This window comes from Tiliqua scincoides, chromosome 3 (genome assembly GCF_035046505.1).
Source record: "Tiliqua scincoides isolate rTilSci1 chromosome 3, rTilSci1.hap2, whole genome shotgun sequence".
Lineage (NCBI taxonomy): Eukaryota > Metazoa > Chordata > Lepidosauria > Squamata > Scincidae > Tiliqua > Tiliqua scincoides.
This window is the reverse complement of record NC_089823.1, coordinates 235,929,539-235,949,561: the sequence shown is the minus strand read 5'-3', so window position 1 is coordinate 235,949,561 and position 20,023 is coordinate 235,929,539. Positions and strand designations below refer to the sequence as shown.

At 48.4% G+C, this 20,023-nt stretch overlaps 2 protein-coding genes across 2 annotated transcripts in view; both read left to right on the top strand.

Annotated features, from left to right (window-relative positions):
• Positions 1-10,159, top strand: part of LOC136643843 (cytochrome P450 2J2-like) — a 46,596-nt gene extending 36,437 nt beyond the window's left edge. The window contains exons 7-9 of the mRNA XM_066619214.1: positions 1,718-1,905; positions 5,636-5,777; positions 9,254-10,159. Coding sequence (XP_066475311.1) covers positions 1,718-1,905; positions 5,636-5,777; positions 9,254-9,447 — 524 coding nt within the window. The 3' untranslated portion in view covers positions 9,448-10,159. The remainder of the gene's footprint in view (positions 1-1,717; positions 1,906-5,635; positions 5,778-9,253) is intronic.
• A 587-nt stretch (positions 10,160-10,746) lies between these two features.
• Positions 10,747-20,023, top strand: part of LOC136645335 (cytochrome P450 2J2-like) — a 44,619-nt gene continuing 35,342 nt past the window's right edge. The window contains exons 1-3 of the mRNA XM_066621566.1: positions 10,747-10,769; positions 16,176-16,540; positions 16,710-16,885. Of these exons, the coding sequence (XP_066477663.1) occupies positions 10,747-10,769; positions 16,176-16,540; positions 16,710-16,885 (564 nt within the window). The remainder of the gene's footprint in view (positions 10,770-16,175; positions 16,541-16,709; positions 16,886-20,023) is intronic.

Genomic DNA, 20,023 nt, shown 5'->3' with positions numbered 1-20,023 from the left:
CAGAGTGTGTGGAAGGAATAGAGGCCCAGTGGAAGTGTGTACTGCAAAGGAGGAAGGGTTCGATTAAGTCTAGGAGGATGCCAGTATGGTTAATGAGCCAAGTTAGAGAGGCTATAAAGGGCATGGAAGCTTCCTGCTATAAATAGAAGTCTTGCCCGAATGAGGAGAATAAAAAGGAACATAAACTGTGGCAAAAGGAATGTAAGAAGGTGATACGGGAGGCCAAGAAAGACTTTGAAGAATGTATGGTCAGCAATATTAAGGGGAATAATAAAAGCTTCTTCAAATATGTTAGAAGCAGGAAGCCTGCTGGAGAAGTGGTTGGCCCGCTAGACAGTGAGGGAGGGAAAGGGAATATAAAAGGTAACTTGGAGATGGCAGAGAAATTCAATGAGATCTTTGCATCTGTCTTTATGACAGAAGACTGTCTGTTCTAGTGGCTGTCTGCTGGTATTCCTTGGCATCTTTTTAGATTGTGAGCCCTTTTGGGACAGGGAGCCATTTAGTTATTTGATTTTTCTCTGTAAACCACTTTGTGAACTTTTAGTTGAAAAGCAGTATATAAATACTGTTAATAAAAAGACCTCGGGCAGATACCACTGCCCGAACGGCCCTTCCTGACCAAGGAATTAAGTCAAATAGAGGTTAAAAGACAAGACATTACAGACCTAATTGACAAATTAAAAAACAGTAAGTCACCAGGCCCAGATGACATCCTCCCTAGGGGTATTAAGGAACTGAAGAATGAAGTTGCTGATCTCTTGACTAAAATATGCAACTAGTCCCCTAAAATGGCCACGGTACCAGAGGATTGGAGGATAGCACATGTCACACCAATCTTTCAAAAAGGAAGGAGGGGGAACCCGGGAAACTATAGGCCAGGCAGCCTAACATCTATTCCAGGTAAGATGGTGGAATGCCTCATCAAAGATAAAATCTTAAAACACATAGATGAACAAGCCTTGCTAAAGGAGAATCAGCATGGCTTCTGTACAGGTAAGTCTTGCCTCACGAACCTTTTAGAATTCTCTGAACAGGTCAGCAGGGATGTGGATGCTGGAAAACCTGTGGATATTATATATCTGAACTTCCAGAAGGCGTTTGACACAGTCCCTCACCAAAGGCTGCTAAGAACATTCCACAATCAGGGAATTAGAGGGCAGGTCCTCTCCTGGATTAGGAACTGGTTGAAGTCCAGGAAGCAGAGAGTGGGTGTCAATGGGCAATTTTCACAATGGAGAAAGGTGGAAAGTGGAGTGCCCCAAGAATCTGTCCTGGGACAGGTACTTTTCAACCTGTTCATAAATGACCTGGAGGCAGTGCTAAGCAGCAAAGTGGCCAAAGTTGCAGATGACACCAAACTTTTCTGAGTGGTAAAGACCAGAAGAGGTTGTGAAGAGCTCCAGAAGAACTGGGAGACTGGGCAGCAAAATGGCAGATGCATTTCAATGTAAGTAAGTGTAAAGTTCGGCACATTGCGGCAAAGAATCAAAACTTTACATATAGGCTAATGCACTGGTTCTCAAACTTGTGGGTCACAACCCAACAACTCGTGTAACTTGTGTAACTTGTGTAAGGGGAGGGGGTGCTTTGCACTTACTTTTTACAATGTAGGGCTGCAGCGCTCCCTGACTCTTGGAACCTGCAATCAAAGCGAGTGCAAAAAACTTCTGTTTTGCAAACAAACTAAAACTTCCCTTCCCACCATTTTCCTTAGATAAGGTCCGCAAGGAGATAGAAGACGTTTTTGGTTCCTCTCAAATAATCCACTATCAAGATCGGAAGAAACTGCCCTACACCACTGCTGTGATTCACGAGGTCACGCGTTCCAAATATGTCTTCTTGTTTGGGGCCCCCAGACAGACTACAGAGGATGTGAACGTGCTTGGATGTTTCATTCCCAAGGTACTGACTGGTGTGGCTTCACTTCTGTATCCCAAGAGCAATGGACATCACAAGGTAGAACTTCAAGAGATACGGGCAGGCGCTTCCTGTGCAGTGCATCTCCTGGAGGGCAGGAAGCTCCCGTTTCTTTCTCCCAAAGGCACTTACAAATGCACTGTACAGGGCTTACCATATCCATCCCTCTTGTAGCCTGCACTATCCATCTATTTAAAGGTTTCTATACTGCTTTTCCAGTGCTCAAAGCTATGTTGGCAACCTTCAGTCTCGAAAGACTATGGTATCGCGCTCTAAATGGTAGTTCTGGAACAGCGTCTAGTGTGGCTGAAAAGGCCAATTCGGGAGTGACAATCCCTTCCACACTGGGAGCAAGTGCAGTCTGTCCCTGGTCTGACTCCATGGCTATGCGCCTTCCTTCTTTGCCTCTTTGCCTCAGTCTGTTGGCCAAGTGTCTCTTCAAACTGGGAAAGGCCATGCTGCACAGCCTGCCTCCAAGCGGGCTGCTCAGAGGCCAGGGTTTCCCACTTGTTGAGGTCCATCCCTAAGGCCTTCAGATCCCTCCTGCAGATGTCTTTGTATCGCAGCTGTGGTCTACCTGTAGGGCACTTTCCCTGCATGAGTTCTCCATAGAGGAGATCCTTTGGGATCCAGCCATCATCCACTCTCACGACATGACCGAGCCAACGCAGGCGTCTCTGTTTCAGCAGTGCTTACATGCTAGGGATTCCAGCTTTTTCCAGGATTGTGTTGTTCGGAACTTTGTCCTGCCAGGTGATGCCGAGGATGCGTCGGAAGCAGCGCATGTGCAAAGCGTTCAATTTCCTCTCCTGTTGTGAGTGAAGAGTCCATGACTCGCTGCAGTACAGAAGTGTACTCAGGACGCAAGCTCTGTAGACCTGGATCTTGGTATGTTCTGTCAGCTTCTTGTTGGACCAGACTCTCTTTGTGAGTCTGGAAAACGTGGTAGCTGCTTTACCGATGCGCTTGTTTAGCTCGGTATCAAGAGAAAGAGTGTTGGAGATTGTTGAGCCAAGGTACACAAAGTCATGGACAACCTCCAGTTCATGTGCAGAGATTGTAATGCAGGGAGGTGAGTCCACATCCTGAACCATGACCTGTGTTTTCTTAAGGCTGATCACAACATAAAAGTAATAAAATAATGAAACTTTTAAATAAACATCTGAGAAGCAATTGAAACAATACAGATGCAACGAAAAATGTCAAAAAGCAACATAAAAGCATAGAAAACAGCAACCAAAGATGTGTGTGTATTAGTTAAAAAGGGGGTCCCTAAGAGTTCCCTCCCTCCTCAAATGCCAAATGGAATACTTACGTTTTAAAACATTATCTACAACTTCCTTCACATCCAAGCTCCGATAATAAGACAAGAGCAACACTTCCTGTGCACGGATGTTTTCTCCTCTGGGATCATAAATGGCCACTAGATTAGTCTTAAGAAGGATGATTTTAAATAGAAGAACATGGAGTGCAGTGGTAGTCTTGGGACTTTTGCCACTCCGTAACTGTCCCTGTAAACGCCACCACTGAACCTTGAAGTAAATGTACTGATGTGATTTCATCACCGCAATTACAGTCCTAACTGGGCATCTTCAGGGATTCCATTCCTGGAGCCCCTTCCAATGCCAAAAGCCACTGATAAAGAAATCCACAGGTCAGGGCCACGCCAGACCACCAGAGAAGACTGGAAACACCCTCTGGTTTTCTCCAGAGGTGTATGGAGTGCTGGGGAGGCCGTGCACAGCCTCTTTAGTCCTCAGAAGGCCTTCTAGTGCCTCTGAAAGGCCTTGGAAAGATGGGTTTAAAAAAAACAAAAAAACAAAAAAAAACAGCAAAATAATTCAGTTAATGCTTCTCTGTCTCCAATGAGGAGAAAACCACCACCAGCCACTGTATGAGACACCATGCTGGGATGAAGAGGGACAGTGGCTCTCCCCCTGCTGAGTATAGGAGGACACCACTTTAAACGACACCTCTTTGCCCAGTTAGCAAAGATTAGTTCTTACTACAGGAGTTTGTCCTATTTGGATGGAAAGGCACATCTTAACATCCACAGAGTCACATCTTAACAGTACTACCGTAAACCTATACCTTAGTAGTACCTTAAACTTACCTAAAGAACCTCTTGCTGAGGGTGAAAGAGGAAAGTACAAAATGTGGCTTGAAACCTGACATTTAAAAAACTAAGATCATGGCATCCGGTCCCATCACCTCATGGCAAATAGAAGGGGAAGAAATGGAAGCTGTGGCAGAATTTATCTTCTTGGGCTCCAAGACCACTGCAGACAGAGGTTGCAGTCATGACATTAAAAGACTCTTGCTTCTTGGGAGGAAAGCTATGGTAAGCTTAGACAGCTTAATGAAAAGTCGAGACATCAACTTGTCAACAAAGGTCAGTATAGTCAAACCTATGATTTTCCCAGTTGTAATATATGGCTGTGAGAGCTGAACCATAGGAGGACTGAGCGCCAAAGAACAGATGCTTTTGAATTATGGTGTTGGAGGAGACTTTTGAGAGTCTGCTGGACCTCAAGGAGATCAAATCAGTCAGTCCTACAGGAAATCAACCCTGACTGTTCACTGGAAGGACAGATGCTGAAGCTGAAGCTGAAATACTTTGGTCATCTCATGAGAAGGGAGGACTCTTTAGAAAAGACCCTGGTGCTGGGAAAAATTGAAGGCAAAAGGAGAAGGGGACGGCAGAGGATGAGATGGTTAGATAGTGTCACGGAGGCAATGAATGTGAATTTGGACAAACTCTGGAAGTTAGTGGTTGACAGGCAGACCTGGCGTGCTGTGGTCTATGCGGTCATGAAGAGTTGAACATGACTTAACAACTGAACAACAATAACCTTAAACCTATCTTCTGGGCCAAGAAGCAGACCAGAAAGGATCCATTTAATCCCCCCAAATAGCAGCAGGGGTCCTGATTTGGCATGGGAATGAGGGAGGGTTGACACTTTCCCGTCTGCCTTTTTTGCATCAAAATCCCACCCTTCAGCCAGCTATTTGCTCCCACAGTCGCTATTTGCAAAAATATCTACTGCACAGTCAAACAGCAGCTTCGGGGTAGGATGGGGAGGAATTTTGAAAGCAAAAATGATGAACAGGGAAAGCGTTAACCTCTCCTCAATATGTACCATTCTCCTAGACCAAATTCTGGCCCTACAACTATTTAGAGCCTTCAATGGACCATGTCCTGCTTCAAACCCATCTGTTAAAAACAAGATTAACAGCTAGCACAAAGTTACTTTATCGTGTGGTTTGGATGTTTCCAGAGTTTTCATGGTTGGCTGATTGCTATTCCACATTTATATTTTTGACCATGGTTAGTTTTTACACATAGCTGATGGCTTCCCCCCCCCCTCCACTGTGATTTCAGTCTTTTCCACCTGCTTCAATTCACATTTCCTAGTGAGTCACATGATTATGTGTCATGAGTGTGTGTTTGGAAGCAGACTTGAATACCTCTGACAAGATGATTACCACCAAGGGCAGAACATTTTTTTGCACATGTGAACAACTTCATTCTCAAAAGTGATATTTTCCATTTTCTGGTGGAAAACAGTCATGGAGCAAATGCCAGGTGCGCAATGTTCACATAATAATTGCATATTTGTTCTGGCTTCAAGATGGTGCGTTGTTTGGCCTTGAAGAACAAAAGTGAGATGCTTTGGTCCAGATTCGCTCTGAGTCAGCTGTTTCTTCCTTGCAGGGGACCATGATTATTCCAGATTTGCACTCTGTTCTTCTTGATCCCAAGGAATGGGAGACCCCTGATGAGTTCAACCCACATCATTTTTTGGACAAAGACGGACATTTTGTAGAAAAAGAAGCATTTCTGCCATTTGGTGCAGGTAACCAAAGAAGGTCAAATGGCCTTGTGATTGAAAGTCATGTTTTTGAAGTTATTTCCTGAAGAAAAAAATAATCCACTCAGTTCTATGCTTTGGAAAATAGTTCGATGTTACTTTTAAGAATATTTATATACTGCTTTTTCAGCCAAATGCGTTTGCAAAGTGGTTTATGTAGCAAAATAAACTGCTCCCTTATTCCCAAAGGACTCACAATCTAAAAAAATGCAGAAGAAGCACCAGCAAACAGCCACTAGAAGGGATGTTATGTGGGGTGGATAGTTGCTCGCCCTCTGCTCAGCAGGTGAGAGCCACCACTTTGAAAGGTGCCTCTTTGTCCAGGTAGCAAGAGGGGCAGTGACTGAATTTCCTCACTCCCGTGAACAATGGGAATCTTTTCAATAGTCCAAGATGTCTCAAGATGTCGTTAATCCATGGAAAAATGTTTTCCACCTACTTGAACTTGGGGATACTGAGAAAGTCATTTCCTTTACCCCAAACAATCAGGCTGAGCCAAAAGCACAGGGCTATAAGCCTCTTCTGGGCAGAGGGAAAAGGGTTCTGTGCCCTTTCTCCCTGCCAGTCTGTTCTTTGGTGATGGCAGTGGCATTGCTAGGGGTGTGCGGGCTGCACCGGGTGACACGCCGGGGGGGTGACAGCCCTGGGAGGGTGACACGCTAAAACCTTGGCTTCAGGAGCTACCCTGTCATGCCATACACCATTGGATGTGGAATGTGCAATGCAGAAAACCAGAGTGAAATAGCAAATTTTGTTCAAAAGTTATGGCCAAAAAACCGGAAAGAAAAAGTGCATGGCACCCTATAGAAAGTGAAAGTGAGCCATATCTCGCGTTTAGTCGCAAGTAGGTGTACATGCCATAGTCCCTCAGAAAGGGCAGGCTGAGGATTCCAAGTACTTCGGAATGGTCCTTATCCAATGAATGCAGCCCCCAAAAACACCCGAGGAGATCCTTCCCTCCCAGATGCGAGTCTATTGAGATCGAAACAAAGCCACGTGGCTCCGTTTACTCGAGAGTAGGCAAATCTGCCTTAGTCCGTCGGAAAGGGCAGGCTGAGAGGACTCCAAAGACATCAGAATGGTCCTGATCTAATGAATGCAGCCCCCCAAACACCCAAGAAGGATGTTCCTCCCTCCCAGATGCGAGTCTATTGAGCCCTATGGAAAGCAAGGCAGCCTCACAGTTGCGTTTACTCGCGAGTAGGCAGGCGTGCCTTGGCTGGTGGTCAGGCCAGGCAAAGGGGAATGTGAGGACACCAGAATGGTCCCGATCTGATGGAGCTGGAGTGCAACAAATGCTCCAGAAGGCAGCCTCCCCCCCCCCACTAAAAGGAATAAAAAAGTGGCTTGAACTGGTAAGGGGAAAGTTTTCTATTTTGCACTTGCAAAGCCAGGTGGGTCTTTATCTTGATATGCCTGAAATGGAAGAACTTTTAACTGGGCACTGGGAAGGGCTGGAAATCTCACTGATTCTTTTTGGGTGGTTGTTATTGCAGGCAGACTACAGAGTAAGCTCCACTGACCAATATGGAACTTACTTCTGAGTAGACATGCATAGTCTTGTGCTCACAGGCTGCAATTCTACCCACACTTTCCTGAGAGTAAGCTCCATTGACCACTATGGGACTTACATCAGAGTAGACATGCATAGGATTGTGCTCACAGGTTGCAATCCTACCCATACTTTCCTGAGAGTAAACCTCATTGACCAAAATAGGACTTACTTCAGAGTAGATTCACTTGGTGGAACAGGACTGGCTCCCCCTTATTTAATTATTTCTTTTATTTTAATTAAATTATTTATAATTATTTATTTTAATTCGCTAGATGATGTCACTTCTGGCCATGACATCACTTCCAATGGGTCCTGGACAGATTGTCATTCTAAAAAGTCGGTCCTAGTGCTAAAAGTTTGAGAACTGCTGCAATAAGGTATTAGTAAGTTGACATGGGGTGTGTGTGTGAGACTCTACAAGTTTTCAAAATCACTAAAATCAGAATTTGGAGGAATAATACCATCATGTTATATATTAATCAATGTGTAATTTCATGCAGAATGCAATGAAACAAACCACATTGAAATATCTGTGTTCTGACAAAAGGTACAGCCCAAAAACCAGTGGTGATGTACCATCGCCCCACCCACCACGTGGGTTGTTGCCCTACCCACTACATGGGGTGATGCGCAGACCTCCCGCACCGGGTGACGCGAATCCTAGTGATGCTACTGGGTGATGGCAAGTGAAGCCAGAAGAGTGAGGAAAAGCAGCTTTGGGTATTCCCCTGGCCTAAGTTAGAATCTTCCACAGTCAGTAGTGTGTATAGTGTTACTGCAGGAAATCAGAACGTGGTCTGTATCCCCTCTCCAAAGAGATATGTCTTCAGATATGCCTTCATGCTGCCTTCAGGACTCAAAATGCTCAAGCTTTGTTGTTTGCATTTGAGCTTTGTCCACTACAGGTATGTTAGTGGTGAGTCTTTGCCCAGCCTGCTCCCTGGGGCACTTCAGCCTAGAGATTAGCATCACATATTATTATTATTATTATTAATGGCTCCCTGTACCAAAAGAGCTCACAATCTAAAAGGATGCAAAAGAATACCAGCAGACAGCCACTAGAAAAGACAGTGCTGGGGTGAGGAGGGCCAGTTACTCTCTCCCCACTAAATAAAAGAAGAGCACCCGCTTAAAAAGTGCCTCTTACTCAGTTAACAGGGGTATATAAAGTAATATATTAAGTAATACAGCAGAGTTACTGCCTTGGCCCACCAACCCAAATTCTCATCAGAGTCAAATCTAGTTGACAACTGGGGCATTTCTGTTGGAGACTGAGGGTCCAATCCTATCCAATTTTCCAGTGCCGGTGCTTCTGTGCCAATGGGGTACGCACTGCTTCCTGTGATGGGGAGGCAGTCACAGAGGCCTCCTCAAGGTATGGGAACATTTGTTCTCTGACCTTGGGCCTGCACTGAGGCTGCACCAGTGCTAGAAAGTTGGATAGGATTTGGCCCTGAGAGCCCAGTCCCACCCCCTGCCATGCTGTAGCATGCAGCCACACTACGAAGGCACACACTTCATTGCACTCTGGGGCGGGACAAACAGGAGACTTGCAAGAGGTCAGGAAAAAGATTTTTCCCTTTCCTCTCTATAGGTCTCCAGATGGCCTGCAGTTCTCTTATAGTTCTCCACCTGCCCTCTTTTCCCATCTCATGACACGCCCCCACCACCAGTGTACCAGTCCTGAGACTGATGTGGTGCAGTGCATCCAGAAGCATGGCTCCAGAGCCACAGCCAGTTTGCAGAGGTGGCTTGAACTGATTCAGCGGTGGCACGCACTGTCCGCCATCACTGTGCCTTTTGCAACAGCGGGATGTTAATCCTGCTATTGCAAATGGGGGATAGGATTGGGCCGTAAGTGGAACAACTACTACTCAAGTGCTGCCATTCCTTGTTTCCTCCTCAGGGCTGCGTGCATGTGTGGGGGAGCAGCTGGCACGGATCGAGACCTTTACCTTCTTCACCAGCCTGCTGAGGGTATTCACCTTCCGGCCACCCGAAGGAGTCAAAGAATTCAAGCAAGACCCTGTAGTAGGGTTTACAACACATCCGCATCCTTACAAGCTCTGTGCCATTCCCATCTGCAGTACTACAAGCTAAGAAAATAATTAGTCGCTCAGGGCCCATGTTGGCAATTTGATCTCTGGTTCCTCTGCCTCTTCGAAAACCAGCCTGTACTTCTGATAGTTCCCTGTTCACATCCTGCTGAAGAATGGCTTGTAGCATTTTGAGCATAACCCTGCTAGCATGAGGAGTAAGTGCAATTGTGTGGTGGTCTGAAAATTCTTTGGCATTGCCTTTCTTTGGGATTGGAACGTAAACTGATCTTTTCCAATCCTGAGGCCACTGTGGAGTTTTCCAAATTTGCTGGCATGCTGAGTGCAGCACTTTGACAGCGTCATCTTTTAAACTTTTAAGGACTCAGCTGGAGTACTAGCTTTGTTGTTAGTGATGCTTCCGAGGGCCTACTTGACTTCGCAGTCCAGGATGTCTGGCTGAAGTTCAGCGATCACACCATCGTGGTTATCAGGGACATTAAGATCTTCCTTGTAGAGTTCCTCTGTGTATTCTTGCCACCTCTTCGTAATCTCGTCTTCTTCAGTTAGGTCCCTGCAATTCTCATCCTTTATCGTGCCCATCCTTGCATGGAATGTTCCTTTGATATCTCCAATTTTCTTGAAGAGCTCTCTAGTCCTTCCCCTTCTACTGCTTTCCTCTGTTTCTCTGCATTGCTTGTTTAAGAAGGCCTTCCCATCTCTCCTTGCTATTCTCTGGAAATCTGCATTCAGTTGGGTAGATCTTTCCCTTTCTCCCTGGCCTTCTGCTTTCCTTCCTTCCGCAGCAATTTGTAGGTTTCTTCAGACAGCCGTTTTGCCTTCTTACATGTCTTCTCCTTAGGGATGGTTCCAGTTGCCACCTCCTGAACAAAGTTGCAAGCCTCTGTCCACAGTTCTTCAGGCACTCTGTCTCTCAAACCTAAACCTTTAAATCTATTCATCACCTCTATTGTGTATTCATGTGGAATATGATTTAGGTCATACCTGAATGGTATAATGTTTTTCCCTACTTTCTTCAGTTTAAGCCTGAATTTTGCAATGAAAAGCTCATGATCTGATCCACATTCAGCTCCAGGTCTTGTTTTTACTTTCAGTATAGAGCTTCTCCATCTTTGGTTGCAGAGAACATAATCAAACTGATTTTGGTGTAGACCATCTGGTGCAGTTGCAAACCTACCATAGGGTGAGATGGGGCAAAAGCCCCAGGCGCTAGCCGCTAGGACCCCGCAGAAGCCTCTCTGAGGCTCCCGACGGGGGCGGAAACTGTGCTTCCGATTTCCCAGAAGCACAGTTTATCACGTCGGGGAACCTCACAGAGGTTTTCCCTATGCAGGTGGAGGTCATGCGAGGCTCCGTGAGCCTCAGGTGAGTGGGGGAGGGTGGCTTTTTGAGCAAGGGGGGCAGCAACAGCCTGTGGGGGGGACACCATCATGGACCTTTGCCCTGGGCGCAGGGCTGGGGAGGTCTGCTGCTGATCTGGTGATGTCCATATGTAGAGTTGCCACTTGTGTTGTAGGAAAAGGGTGTTTGCTATGACTAGTGTCTTAGTGTTTGCTATGACAAGGTGACAAAACTCTGTTAGCCTTTGCCCTGCTTCATTTTGCGCTCCAAGGTCAAACTTGCCTGTTATTCCTGTTACATCTTGAGTTCCTACATTAGCATTCCAATCCCCTATAATAAGGGGATTATACTACTAAGTACTTACTACTCAGTAGTTATTATATTGGCAACCTTCAGTCTCGAAAGACTATGGTATCGCGCTCTGAAAGGTGGTTTTGGCACAGTGTCTAGTGTGGCTGAAAAGGCCAATCCGGGAGTGACAATCCCTTCCACACCGGGAGCAAGTGCAGTCTGTCCCTGGTCTGTCTCCCTGGCTATGGGCCTTCCTTCTTTGCCTCTTAGCCTCAGTACTCAGTAGTAAGTCCCATTATAGTCAATAGGGCTTTCTCCCAGGAAAGTGTGTATAGTATTGTAGCCCCACGAACCTAAAGGTTAAAGGAAATGAGTCTACATTCATAGACGGGCATTGCTTCCCCTTCACTCCTTCTCCTGACTTATCCCAGGATTTCAAATACAGAGAGAGAGAGAGAGAGAGTAAAGATCTCCCGACATTTCACTCAGAGAAAGAGTTGAGAGTGAGGGTTCGGTGCTTGCCACTCCAACACAATCCTTGCAATCTTAACTATGAGATCCCCAAACTGCTTACTTTGAGGCGCATTCCATGAAGCCCAGTGGGGATTCCTCCCAGGAAGGTATGCGCACTGCAACATTTTGTGGTGGGGCTCCTCTTGCCAGTCACTGCTATCTGAAAAATACACTTCTTTGTAGTTTACTCTTTATGCCCAAGTGCTCAGCACTGAATTCTTACAATATCTGAATCTTCCTCATTCTGTGCCTTTCAAAGACAAAACCTGAATAAACTTGTTGGCAACCTTAATATTCTCAGCCTCTAGTCAGTGATCTGTGTCTTTTTATGAGTGGTGACTTGGATGCTTAAAAGGAGGCTTTACATGTTGAAAGGAATAAGGATGGGACTTTCTTGGGACTTGGTCTGTAGTTCTATAATTCTCTGAAGGAAAATTGGGGAGCAGAGGGCTGAAGACATTTGCCAGTTGATGCCGTGTTAGGAGACTTGTGGAGGATCACCCCAGTTTTGTGCATGGCTGTGCAAGCATTGGTTACACTGGGATTGCAAAACCCGAGTTCTGGGGCTGCCCTTGAAACCGTTCAGAAACCTCGGTTTGTGCAGAATGCTGTGGCTGGATGTTGACTCGTGCCAAATGCCCTGCTTATGCAGTCCCACTAGGGCAGTGATAGCGAACCTTTTAGCGACCGAGTGCCCAAACTGCAACCCAAAACCCACTTATTTATCCTACTAGCATGCATCACCACCACGATTGTCCCCTTCCCAGCCTTGACCTCGCCCCCTCCCGGCTCTGGTCTCAGTCCTATTCCTACCCCTCCCTGCCCAGTTCTGCCCATCCCATGCCCCTTGCACACTTACCTGCACTGGAGGTTGTTCCTGGCTCCAGCACTGTGCAGCTGCGTCCACTCCCTGCTTGTACTGGCAGCCCAGCTGCACTGTGTGGGTTGCGCTGTGTGGGCTGTGCTGTGTGGCTGCCTTTTTTGACCGCCATAAAGCATGCTGTGCCAGCAGAGTGTGCGTTCCGGCGGCACAGAACCCCCATAGGATTGGGCCATAAGAGTGAGATGCCTGATTCACAACCCTGAAAGGCTCATCCACCTCTGATTCTCTTAGGTTCCCCAGGGCAGCTACACTGGTTTAGGGCATTCTGGTCAGCCCCGTGGACCCTGCTTTCCTTCCTTCTCTGACTTTTTCTGCTTGCACTGGGGGCCTCTCACTGGCCCCAGACAGGGCAGTGAGGCTCTCTCAGGCCTCAGAGGCTGTCATGGGCAGGATGTCGATTCATGCTGTCCTCCTCTACCAGCCTGGGCATTTCCTTCACCAGGCATAGTGAGAACCAGCCCTCTTTAGCAGGAGGCACTGGGCTGCTCCCTCCCCCACCTCCAGAAGCAAGTGTCTCCAGCCTTCTCATCACAGGCCTGCTCTGAACAATATCAGAGTCCTCTGGTTCTACCCCTACTTGGGCATGGCCCTGGTTCCCGTCGTAGGTAGACTACAAAGATCACCCAGTTGCACTCTGCCTGTGCTGGTACTTTCTCTCTCCTGTGTCTCAGGATGACTGAGCCATTCCCTTCCCCAGCTGTTGGGCTCCCTTCCTCCTCCCACCCGCCTTCCCTTACTCTGCTGTGGTACCAAAATGAGCCACTGAGCTCCAGCTTTGGAAACACTCTTGTGGCAGTGTGACGAGCTCCTTTGTTCCCCTACTGCAGCAGTTCTCAAACCGAGCCCCGCTGTAACTTATTGCGGGGGAGGGAGGAGGCAGCGATGAGATCGCCAGAATCGAGTTGCTGTCAAGGGTTGCAGGGGCTTGCCTGGACTCACCACAGCCTGCAGCAGCCTTTCAGGGGTGTGGGGAGCCCTGTGCCAGCCTCCGCAGGGCCCCCCAACACGTGCAGACTGTCAAAATAACGATCACAGCCCACTTCCAATTTTGTGATTGCAAACCCAAAGTGGGTTGTGATAGTTATGTGCACTGTCTCTGCATGTTGGGGAGCCCTGCAGAGGCTGGCGCGGGGTCCTCGCACCCCGGGAGCCTGCTGCAGACTCTGCTAAGTCTAAGTAAGCCCCTGCACCCCTTGACAGTGACACAATTCTGGCGATCGTGTTGCTGCTCCCCCCTCCCTGCCCTTTAAGAGGGCAGAGGCCAGGGCTCTCTGGCTGGAACATCACAACTCCCCTCAGAAGAAACCCAGACAAGGAGGAATAGAAAAAGTAGAGAATTAATTAAGATCCATTAACCAATATATAATGATAAAAGGGGCTTCTCTACAATCAAGGTATGCAGCAAAACTTTTTGTGAATTTACTGATAAAAGCAACCAAAAAGGGTAACCCTAACTCAACTTAACTATACTTTTCTGACTAGCCAGAACCACATTAAGTTCTATCATCTACTCCCAGTACAGGAATAAGGCTCACTCTCCCTTAGGTCTCTACCACCAGGAAGACAAAGGAATATTATATTCTTGAAGGCAGGGGTTCCCAAATGTTTCTCTGGACCTGTTGGGCTACTGGCTGCAGCTCCCCATTAGGGCTACACTCCTATACATTGTATAGGGTGGTGGGTTTTTCATGAAGACTCCATGGCTTCCCTGTTTGGTTTCTGCAGCTTCCCAGGGAGCCACAGCTCACCATTTGACAGGTGCTGCTCTGAGGAATGTATCTTCCCAACTAACACAGTTGACCACTCTCACCTGAAGCTTTTATACACAGTGGCACCACTAGGGTTTGCATCACCAGGTGCGGGAGGCCAGTGCATCACCCCCATGATGGACCTCCTCCCATGCAGTGGGTGGGGCAACACCTGGGCAGTGGGTGTGGTAAGGCACTATCATAAGAACATGCCCTACTGGATCAGGCCATAGGCCCATCTAGTCCAGCTTCCTGTATCTCACAGCGGCCCACCAAATGCCCCAGGGACCACACCAGATAACAAGAGACCTCATCCTGGTGCCCTCCCTTGCATCTGGCATTCTGACATAACCCATTTCTAAAATCAGGAGGTTGTGAATACACCTCATGGCTTGTACCCCGGTAATGAATTTTTCATCTAGAAACTTGTCCAATTCCCTTTTAAAGGTGTCCAGGCCAGATGCCGTCACCACATCCTGTGGCAAGGAGTTCCACAGACCAACCACATGCTAAGTAAAGAAATATTTTCTCTTGTCTGTTCTAATTCTCCCAACACTCAATTTTAGTGGATGTCCCCTGGTTCTGGTGTTGTGTGAGAGTGTAAAGAGCATCTCTCTATCCACTCTGTCCATCCCTGCATAATTTTGTATGTCTCAATCATGTCCCCCCTCAGGCGTCTCTTTTCCAGGCTGAAGAGGCCCAAACGCCGTAGCCTTTCCTCGTAAGGAAGGTGCCCCAGCCTCGTAATCATCTTAGTCACTCTCTTTTGCACCTTTTCCATTTCCACTAAGTCTTTTTTGAGATGCGGCGACCAGAACTGGACACAATACTCCAGGTGTGGCCTTACCATAGATTTGTACAACGGCATTATAATATTAGCCGTTTTGTTCTCAATACCTTTCCTAATGATCCCAAGCATAGAATTGGCCTTCTTAACTGCCGCCGCACATTGGGTCGACACTTTCATCGACCTGTCCACCACCACCCCAAGATCTCTCTCCTGATCTGTCACAGACAGCTCAGAACCCATCAGCCTATATCTAAAGTTTTGATTTTTTGCCCCAATGTGCATGACCTTACACTTACTGACATTGAAGCGCATCTGCCATTTTGTTGCCCATTCTGCCAGTCTGGAGAGATCCTTCTGGAGCTCCTCACAATCACTTCTGATCTTCACCACTCAGAAAAGTTTGGTGTCGTCTGCAAACTTTGCAACCTCACTGCTCACCCCTGTCTCCAGGTCATTTATGAAGACTATCACCCCGCCTCCGCTGGATTTTTTGGCTATAACTTTTGATAGAAAAGAGATATTTTGATGTGGTTTGTTTCATTGTATTCCGTATGAAATTATGCACTGAATGATGCGTAACTTGACAGTATTACTCCCACTCTGTTCAGTGATGGTGCTTGTTCCTAGCAAGGGAAAGGGCGGCGGCATGCTGAGCACTGACTTCTGAGGAGGCTTGCAGGGCACTGCGTGGCTGTGTTCCCGAGCTCTCAAGCCCCTACCTAAGTGACCTCCAGTGTCTGGAGGGAGAGGCTCCCACTGGAAGGCTTGGGGAGAGACACACAAACCCGCCCCTGTGCCATGCAGTGTGAGCAGGGCTAGCCGCATGCCCTGCAGTCCTGCCTTTGGCTGCAAGCCTATTCACACTGACCTGGGAGTAAGCCCCATTGCCTATAATGGAACTTACTTCAGAGTAGGCATGCCTCGGATTGGGCTGCGTGTCACCCAGAGCCATGCAGGGAGACCCCCCTGCATCCTCCCTCCTCCTCCAGCCCCCAACCTCGAGCCTGTTGGGAGCTGCGGCTGTGCTGGTGGGGATGGTGCGCGGCTGGGCCACGGAGGCCTGGCCAGAGGTCCATGGGCACGAATGCTCCCGTGGGGGGCAGCGCCTGCTTCCGGCCAGAGCGCAGCGTCCCAAGCCTGCCAGGCTGAAGGCGGGCTGCGGGCTCCTGCCTCCAGGCAGAACAGTCGCTCCCTTTCTGCCTCAGTGAGGGGGGAGCGGCGGGGACGGGAAGAGGGCGGAAGGGGCTGCTGGGCGCGCTGAGGAGGCCACGCGGAGCAGCAGCGCCGGGAGAGGCGACTCCGGAGCGCGCAGCTCTGAGCGTGGAGGCTCCTGAGGCAGGAGGAGGGCGCGTGTGCGGGGGTGCACCGCCTGCCGGCTTCGCGAGAGAGCCGCGCGCGCGACAGGAACCTCCACTGCGCCTGCGCCTCCTTCTGAAGGGCCAGTGGCGCCGCCCGTGCGCGCGAGGCTCGCGCAGTGCCAGGACATTCCTGCAGCCCTCCGTGCAGAAGGGCAGGAGTCTCCGAGCTCGCCGGAGGCTCCCCTCGCGTGCCTGCCGCGCCCCCTCAGAAGGCGGGAGGGGCCGGCTTTGAGCAGAGGGGCGGCCCATGTCCTTCCTCCTCCGGAACAGGAGGTTCTCCGGGAGGCGCCGCCCGCAGTGCGTGGAGTCAGGACAGGAGGCTTGCGAGGAGGCAGCGGCAGGCGAACGTCCCTCTCCGCTGCCTGCCTGGAGTCTGACAAGTGCTGGTCTGGTCCGGGGTGGGCCTAGGCAAGCCGAACCACACCCGCCTCCCCCCCCTTTCATCCTCCTCCCCACGCAGAGCCTGCTTCTCGGAAAGGGGCGAAGGAGAGGAGGCTGCGAGCGGCCTCTCACGTTCGCTGTGTCCGCTGCTTTGCCAGAAGGCTCCACACCAGGAGGTCAGTCCTCCCACCCGCTTGTGCCAGACGGGCAGCTCTGCCAACGCCGGGGCTGTTTCCTCACAGGATCATTGTCCCTTTCCCTCTGGGTGCCAAGATGAAGGGAAAGGGAGAAGTCTGGCTTGCGTCCCTGATTTTGCTGCACAGCTCCTTGAATACAGCAAGCAGCCCTTTTTATCTGCATTTCCTCAGGGGTGGGGGGGCAGGCCAGGTTTAGAAGTTTCCACCTGCTGTGAGCCAAGCAACTCCCTCAGTTTGTTGATCATCATTCCAGGTTGATCCCCAAGAAATTCCACCACTGATCCTCCAAACCTGTAACTTTTAGCTTTTCTGCAGCCGTTTAAGAGAGAATTCACAATCTGCTTTAAATTAAGAACATAAGAACATAAGAACATAAGAACAGCCCCACTGGATCAGGCCATAGGCCCATCTAGTCCAGCTTCCTGTATCTCACAGCGGCCCACCAAATGCCCCAGGGAGCACACCAGATAACAAGAGACCTCATCCTGGTGCTCTCCCCTACATCTGGCATTCTGACTTAACCCATTCCTAAAATCAGGAGGTTGCGCATACACATCATGGCTTGTACCCCATAATGGATTTTTCCTCCAGAAACTCGTCCAATCCCCTTTTAAAGGCGTCTAGGCTAGACGCCAGCACCACATCCTGTGGCAAGGAGTTCCACAGACTGACCACGCGCTGAGTAAAGAAATATTTTCTTTTGTCTGTCCTAACCCGCCCAACACTCAATTTTAGTGGATGTCCCCTGGTTCTGGTATTATGTGAGAGTGTAAAGAACATCTTCCTATCCACTCTGTCCATCCCCTGCATAATTTTGTATGTCTCAATCATGTCCCCCCTCAAGCGTCTCTTTTCTAGGCTGAAGAGGCCCAAACGCCGTAGCCTTTCCTCATAAGGAAGGTGCCCCAGCCCCGTAATCAGCTTAGTCGCTCTCTTTTGCACCTTTTCCATTTCCACTATGTCTTTTTTGAGATGCGGCGACCAGAACTGGACACAATACTCCAGGTGTGGCCTTACCATCGATTTGTACAACGGCATTATAATATTAGCCGTTTTGTTCTCAATACCCTTCCTAATGATCCCAAGCATAGAATTGGCCTTCTTCACTGCCGCTGCACATTGGGTCGACACTTTCATCGACCTGTCCACCACCACCCCAAGATCTCTCTCCTGATCTGTCACAGACAGCTCAGAACCAATCAGCCTATATCTAAAGTTTTGATTTTTTGCCCCAATGTGCATGACTTTACACTTACTGACATTGAAGCGCATCTGCCATTTTGCTGCCCATTCTGCCAGTCTGGAGAGATCCTTTTGGAGCTCCTCACAATCACTTCTGGTCTTTACCACTCGGAAAAGTTTGGTGTCGTCTGCAAACTTAGCCACTTCACTGCTCAACCCTGTCTCCAGGTCATTTATGAAGAGGTTGAAAAGCACCGGTCCCAGGACAGATCCTTGGGGCACACCGCTTTTCACCTCTCTCCATTGTGAAAATTGCCCATTGACACCCACTCTCTGCTTCCTGGCCTCCAACCAGTTCTCAATCCACGAGAGGACCTGTCCTCTAATTCCCTGACTGTGGAGTTTTTTCAGTAGCCTTTGGTGAGGGACCGTGTCAAATGCCTTCTGAAAGTCCAGATATATAATGTCCACGGGTTCTCCCGCATCCACATGCCTGTTGACCTTTTCAAAGAATTCTATAAGGTTCGTGAGGCAAGACTTACCCTTACAGAAGCCATGCTGACTCTCCCTCAGCAAGGCCTGTTCGTCTATGTGTTTTGAGATCCTATCTTTGATGAGGCATTCCACCATCTTACCCGGTATGGATGTTAGGCTGACCGGCCTATAGTTTCCCGGGTCCCCCCTCTTTCCCTTTTTAAAAATAGGCGTGACATTTGCTATCCTCCAATCTTCTGGTACTGTGGCTGTTTTGAGGGACAAGTTGCATACCTTAGTCAAGAGATCTGCAACTTCATTCTTCAATTCCTTAATAACCCTTGGGTGTATGCCATCAGGGCCCGGTGACTTATTGATCTTTAATTTATCAATGAGGTCTGAAACATCTTCTCTTTTAACCTCTATCTGACTTAACTCCTCGGTCAGGAGGGGCCGTTCGGGCAGCGGTATCTGCCCGAGGTCTTCTGCCGTGAAGACAGATGCAAAGAACTCATTTAATTTCTCTGCCATCTCTAAGTCTCCTTTTATCTCCCCTTTCCCTCCCTCACCATCCAGAGGGCCAACCGCTTCTCTGGCAGGTTTCCTGCTTCTAACATATTTGAAAAAGCTTTTATTATTCCCCTTAATGTTGCTGGCCATGCGTTCCTCATAGTCTCGCTTGGCCTCCCCTATCACCTTCTTACATTTCTTTTGCCACAGTTTATGTTCCTTTTTATTCTCTTCATTAGGGCAAGACTTCCATTTACGGAAGGAAGCTTCCTTGCCCTTCACAGCCTCTCTAACTTGGCTGGTTAGCCATGCGGGCACTCTCCTGGATTTAGTGGAACCCTTCTTTCTTTGTGGTATACACCTCTGCTGGGCCTCTATTACTGTTGTTTTAAGCAGCCTCCATGCACTCTGGAGAGACTGGACTCTTTTTACCCTCCCTTTCAACCTCCTTCTAACCAGCCTCCTCATTTGAGGGAAGTCCGCCCGTCGGAAGTCAAGGGTTTTTGTTAGTCAAGGGTTTTTGTTGAGAAACTGTATGATGTTTCCCAAGTGTGTATTCAGCACAAAGGTTCTTTTTTTTACTTTGAAAGGTATAGAATTAGTTTTATAGATTGAAGTACAGATCCCCTATTTGCATAAGTAGACAGCAAGGAAGAATTCTGCTTTTGTCACCAAAGATCTGCCTGAAGTTTGAAAGAGTGGAGAAGTTCTGGATGGCGTGAATCTTAGCAGCTCAATTTAGAACGTCAGATAATGGAGGAAGGACTGGTGGGGGGGATTGACAGTCAGGAGGCAGGCTCTAGATGGTTCATGAGGCCCCACACCTGGGAAGGGCACAGAGTACATAAGAATGTTGTTATATGTTGTCAGTCCCATGATGGGCTGTGTGTTGAATTCTTTCCCTCCTTCTGGCAGCTCAAAGGTGAACGCCCTCAGGAGGCTGTTGCAAAA